Source organism: Camelus dromedarius, chromosome 11 (genome assembly GCF_036321535.1).
Source record: "Camelus dromedarius isolate mCamDro1 chromosome 11, mCamDro1.pat, whole genome shotgun sequence".
Taxonomy (NCBI): domain Eukaryota; kingdom Metazoa; phylum Chordata; class Mammalia; order Artiodactyla; family Camelidae; genus Camelus; species Camelus dromedarius.
The window spans coordinates 55,102,251-55,108,296 of NC_087446.1; the positions used below are offsets into that span (position 1 = coordinate 55,102,251).

Genomic DNA, 6,046 nt, shown 5'->3' on the forward strand with positions numbered 1-6,046 from the left:
ACTCTCAGCTCAGGCAGCTCTGACTATGCCACTAATTGTGGCCAGCTGCCTTACGTGTAATGGGGATAATTTCCTCTTTCTTGCGTTTTGAAGATTGTATCAAATAATGTATGTAACTGCTTAGCCTAGGGTCTGGCACACAGTCCTTGATAAATGGTAGCTCTTAGAGAATAAGAGCAAGATAAAGAAGGAACTTAAGCTGATAAGAATTGGGAGGGCCTGCATCCCCTGCCCTCTCTGGTAGACTGGCACCTGAGACCCTTCTCGTCCACTGGCAGCCCCCCTCGCTATGCAGGTCATTTCTAACCAACCAACAAAACCGATTGCTCCCACCTTTGAGTATTTCACAACTTTTATAACATGTCAAAGGCAGCACCCCACCAGGACCCTGCTCCCACTTCACAGCCAGGGACATGGAGGCAAGGAGGGGTCTGGCCCACCTGCAGCCCAGGGTCCCGGGGATGCAGTCAAAAGCGGCTCCGCTTCCCCGAAGCGGGGCGCCCCAGCGGGCCCCAGGAGGGGAGGGGCGGGCGGCCGGGGACTATGGGACCGCACGCCATCGCCACCCGTGATCCATGGCGTGAGCAGGATGAGCAGCGCCCCGACGCCCAGCGCTCCACCGAAGCCGGTGAGGAAGCCGAGCGCCAGCGGCCCGGCCCAGCCTGTGGGGCTCCGCTCGTACGGCGCCTGGGGCAGTCGCTCCACGATCAGCTCCAGCTCGTCCCAATTGGTGTCGGGGACCGAGGCGCGGCGGAGGCGCCGGGCGGGGGCGGGGGCCGGGGCCGGGGCCGGGGCCGGGGCGGGGACGCCAGGCGGTGGCAGGTAGCGCTGCCCGAACTTGCGCAGCTGCAGCGCCGCCTGCTGGTGGAGGTTCTTGCCCAGCTCCCGGGCCACGTCCGGGCGACCGCTGCGCCGCAGGGCCCGGGCCACACGGTCCCATGACAGGGATGGAGCCTCAGCAGCCAACCAGGTTGCCAGCCCCTCGCGGCAGCCGTCGGACACGTCCTCGGGCTCGGCCTCCTGGCCAGCCGCCTCGCGCCGCTGCCTCCGCAGCCGACCCGGCAACGCCGACGTGGGCACCGGCTCAGGCCGCGCCAGCTGGTCCTCGGAAAGCCTGGCCAGCTCAGCCTCGACGTCCGGCTCCGGCGCCTTCAGGAGCGACTGGAAGTGGTCGCACTCCTCCGGGGTCAGCAGCTCGGCCAGGCGGACAGCCGCGTGAGGGCCCATGGCATCCACGGCCCCTGCTGGAGCCAGCGCCCAGCCCCAGAGCAGCAGGGCCAGGGCCCCCGCCAGAGACCGCACCGCCATCACCAGGTGGTGACCGCGACCCCACGGAGTGTAGGGGGAGGAGCGCAGAATGCCCATGGGTGGGGGAGGGGCGCAACACCTACGGATGGGGGCTGGTTATATACAGGGACGGAAAAGGGGGCCTTCGATATGGGCGACTTGTCGGAGCAGGATCTCCCAACCCAAGAAACAAGGAGTTAAGAGGGAAGGATCTCAGAAAACCCAGGGATTGGAGTTAGTGGGACGTGACCCGGGAGGCTAGAATTCTGGGCCCTTTCATTCAAATGCCTGCCCGAGGCCTCCTGGCTGTCCCACGAATTTCTAACTTATCAAGTTTCCAACACCTCTTTTAACCCATGTACCGCCCCTCACCTTCCACCAAAACTCTAGACCCCTTGCTCTCCTCTATCTCCAATATCCAATTCCCAAATTCTCTTATTACCTACTAAATACTTATTATGTACAGATGCTACCAGTTTCCATCCTCCCACGGGTGCATCCAAACCCTCATCCTCTAGCTCAGATAAGGTAAGCTCCTCCCCAGGTCCCCACAGGCCCTCCACACACTCTAGGATTGAACTTGCTTCCTTTCCCCAAGCAAACTTGGCTCAGGCTCTCCTTCAGATTTTGGACTGCACTCTGCTCTGCCTCAGTCACTCCTCAGCTGACAGGTCCCTTCTGGGAAGCCCACTCTACCTCCCAGCCACACCCTTTGCCCTGTCTCCAATAAGCACCCCTCCTATTTACTCCCACAGCACGCTGCAGCGCTGCCTTTTTAGTCCCCCTCCCACCACACTGTAAGGTCCATCTATTGTCCCCATAGCAACGAGTGCATAACAGGTGCTCAGTAAAGATTTGCTGAATCAGTATGTGAACTCTTAACATCAGTCCCTGTCCACCAGCCACCTACCTGCCCCCTGCCCCACACATGCAGGCTTCATCACGGAGCGTCAGCTCTTCACAGGACGTGGAAGTTCCTGCTGATGAAGCGTTGTGGTCCTACTGATACCTCCGGCCTCACTACCCCTCCACACTGCTGCCCTCACTTTATGCTCTTGTAACAAATTACAGGGTGCAGTTTCCAGCCTCCATAGGTTTGCTGGCCTGTACCCACCCAATCCTGTCCAGGAAGTTTTTCGGACACCCTACCACCACCACAAGTCAGGATCTTTTCTGGGCATTCTTGAGACAGCCTGTGCATCCTCCATTGGGACACTTACCTGGAAATTAATTCGAGGATTTAGTCAACATTTATTCAGTGTCTTCTATGCAACAAATACTGTGCCAGATATGAGAATATAAAATTTTTGGTATGGTCCCTCCTCAAGCCACCTTATCCAGCTGTATTTTCAAATGATCTATCTTTGAGCTTTTCCCATTCTGTATCATGGGCTCTCCAGAACAATGGCTGGGCTTAACCATTTCTGAATCCTCAGTGCTATGCAGTGACTGCACAGGGTAGGTGTGTAATAAACCAACTAGAGTGCGAGGTGGGGGGGGGGTCTGGACCGCCAAGAGTGGGGAGGGTTGGGGTCACTGAGTCCTGGGGCAATGCCCTGGAGCCCCCATGTCCAGGCACACACTAGTTTCTCTCAGAGGGGAAACTGTTTGCAGGGTCTGGCCTTGGGCTTGCTTTGACTCTTGAAAGCCCCGGATATGCCCTAAGCTTGGGCCTGAGGAAGCCAGGGGTGCCTGCTTCCTTGCACTCTGGTGCATTTGCGATGATTTTGCTGAGAGCATTTAAGGGCCTCAGGAAGTTGTGGGTCTAAACATCTCAATACAGCTTTTTTGGCAAGATGTTCCTTCCTAGTTTTCTATGCTCCAGTTTATGATGAGCTGTCAAGGACAGAGTCTGGGGACAAAGGATCCCATATGGCCTCAAAGACTGGAACTCACTGTATCCACACCCTGCCCTCTGTCCACTATCCCTCCATCCAAGGATGGAGTGCAAATACAATCCTAGCTCTGGCCAACAAGGGCTGCTGTCCAGGTCCTGAATGAACCTTCCTTTTCAGCCCTCCTTCCTTCCATGCATTCATTTATTCACTCACTCAACATGTGAGCTCTTCTTTATCCCCTATGCTGGGTCAAAGTCCGCCCCAAAGAGCTCAGAATTGCAGGCAGGCCTTCCCTATCCACAGGCTTTTCACCTGGTAGCCTCAATGCCCAGTGTGTGGTAGGCACTGGCTGTGCTAGAGTGAATAAAAGGAGTCCCACAGTCATGTTTTGCTGAAGGAATAGAAACACCCACCACAGAGCCACACCCATGGCACCAGCAGACCTGGAAGCCCAAGCATTTCCCAGAGGGCTCCCCACACCCTGCTGCCCCAAAGAAATCCTCTGGAAACCACGTGTTATCGCTTTAATACTGTGTAATATTTTCTTTTAAAATACAGTCTCTTCTGAGGTAGACAGACCAAACTGCAGAGCATTGTCAGACAGGAGATAAATACGTCCATGTACAACACGCAGCAAAATGAGGTAGAAATGGTTACAGCTGGAGGAGAGGACCCCAATCCCAATCTGGGTACAGGAAGGAAAGGGCCAGCTTGCAGAGTCTGCCCTCCCCACACCCCTGCCCCTGGATTCTTTGGTATGCCCCCCCAACATTGCCAGAGCTGGACCTGCCCTTCCCCCACCTGCCCCGGTAGCTATGAGGTAGGTGCTAGTAGACTGGGGGCTGTCTCTTTGTGCAAAGCTCCCCAAGGCCAGTAGAGGAGGTGGTGGGGGCCCTGGGTCCTGGTCAGTGAGCTCTTCCCCCCAACCCCTAGAGCTGCCTGCCTCCTGAAGGGAAGGCTGGGATCCCAACCCCACCTCCCCAATGACCTCCACCTACCCCTCATATACATATACACACCTGAGAGAACCTGCTCGCTCCCTGATCCCCCTGGGGGCCTTTCACAGCCAAGACCCTACACCCAGTTTCTGAGGCACCAAAGCCCTGCAATCAGCCAGCTCCAAGGAGAGGAAGGCCAGGGACCAAGGGAAAAAGGGGAAGAACAGAGCAGCTTTCCTGTTAACACTTCTAGGCCAGAACAGGCCCTCAGCACCTTGGCACCTGAAATGCTCCCCACAGGCATCCATTCCAGCTGGGAGTGGGAGGTGGTACAGAGACTGCACGAGCCATTCGGTGGCAGGGGAACAGGAGGGAGGCTGGGGTGGGACAGAGAAGAGGTGGGGTGACAGCCTGTACCCTCCCTCTTTGGACCACAGGTCAGAGTTGTGAAATGGGCTCCCTGAGGGGGAGGGGGCAAACTGCCGAAGCCCTATCAAGGGAAAGTTGGTGGGACAGGGGAGTATGGTTCTCACAAGGAAGGGTACCCAAGCCTAGGCTTCTGGGGGAAAGTCTGAGTGGGACCAAGAATAAACCCCCGATGTCTATTCAGGAAAAGAATCTGCCCATCTCCTTCCCCCTCTCACAGCCCCTGGAGCTCGAGACCTAGGACCCTAAGAGGATGGGAGATGTACGACTCCTCACAGAAACTTCTCCTGTAACAGATGTTCATTCACCCCTCCTCAGAGCCTCCCACCAGACCAGGGAGGCTGAGTCTGTAGTCAACTCTTTTTGCCCAACCAGACCTGTGACCAGACTTTGTTCCTTCCAGAGGAAATCCATTTAGCATAAGTTATAGGACACCTCTGCCTAGGCAAGGGACAGGTGAGATGACCTCTCCGGGGACTTTCTGCCTGGGTCACTATCCCATTTGGGCCCTCTCAGCCTACTTTCTGGGTCTGGGGCAGGCAGTGGGCAAGGGCATCCCAACTCTGGATAACCAACCCTCCACAGAAAACACTATACTGAGGGGTGGGGCCCAGCGGGAACAGCAGCAGGAAGGGAGCAAGACCTACCACCTCTCAAATTCCAAACCCAGTCCCCCTCACCCTTACCTACAACCTTGGGCCTGAGGAGGAAGCCCTAGCAATACATTCTGCTTCTGTCCCAAGAAGAGCAGGGGTTTAAGTGTGGCCTCTGGGTCTTCCTCTCCCCTTTCCCATAGGTCTCACTTTCTGAGTCTTCTGGGAGAATTTGCTTTCCTAGGTGAAAGGGGGGCACAGGAGAGCAGCCAAAATCTAACATTCTTTCTGAGATCAGTTTCTTCCTGAGTTGTCCAAAAAAAAGAAAGAAAGAAAAGGAAAGAAAAGAAACAAAGAAAAGAAAAAGAAAGAAAAACAGCAAATTCTACACATCTTACAAAAATAAGAGGCCTAAAATATTAAACAAGCTACATTTCTGGGATTTCCCCCCTCAAAAACAAACAAAAAACCTTCTTTGGGTGGTTTTCTCTTTTTTGCTTGACTCCCACAGACCCAAGGTTTTGGCTGGGTGAGGGAGGTAGAGGACTCCCTACCCCCTCCTCAGCCCCTGGACCTCCGGATCTCCTGCAAAGGCGCATGTGTCTTTGAATGAGGGACAGAAGGCAGGGAAAGGGACCAAGAAACAAGAAAGGCTGGAGAGCAAGGGAAGGAGACAGAAGCATAGAGGGTGATAGAGACAGAGGGAGGAGCAAAAGAGAAACAGGGCTGGGGTGGGGAGGGGTGGTACGGTCAGTGACAAAGCGACAGGGAGAGAAAACTACGAGAAGGCAGAGAAAGGGGGAAGTGGAGGAGGGGGAGGAAGCCATTCAGAAAGAGAGGAGACAAAAGGATTGTGGCGAGGGAGCAGGAGTTCCTTAGGCCCCCTGGGCCGGCCGGCTGCGGGGCGGAGATGGCGAGCTTCCCGTCCACAATAAATAGGGAAAACCTGAGTACATAGCGCATA

The 6,046-nt window shown here is 55.6% G+C and overlaps 1 protein-coding gene across 1 annotated transcript; it reads right to left on the reverse strand.

Moving 5' to 3' along the window:
• Nucleotides 1–399: 399 nt before the first annotated feature.
• Nucleotides 400–1,308, reverse strand: TMDD1 (transmembrane and death domain 1). Its single transcript, XM_031463623.2, has one exon. It carries the CDS (start codon nucleotides 1,306–1,308, stop codon nucleotides 400–402), a length of 909 nt encoding a protein of 302 aa, XP_031319483.2.
• Nucleotides 1,309–6,046: the final 4,738 nt, after the last annotated feature.

Excerpts from the sequence above, each read along its gene's own strand:
- TMDD1 (XM_031463623.2), bottom strand. The coding sequence starts at position 1,308 with ATGGCGGTGCGGTCTCTGGCGGGGGCCCTGGCCCTGCTGCTCTGGGGC.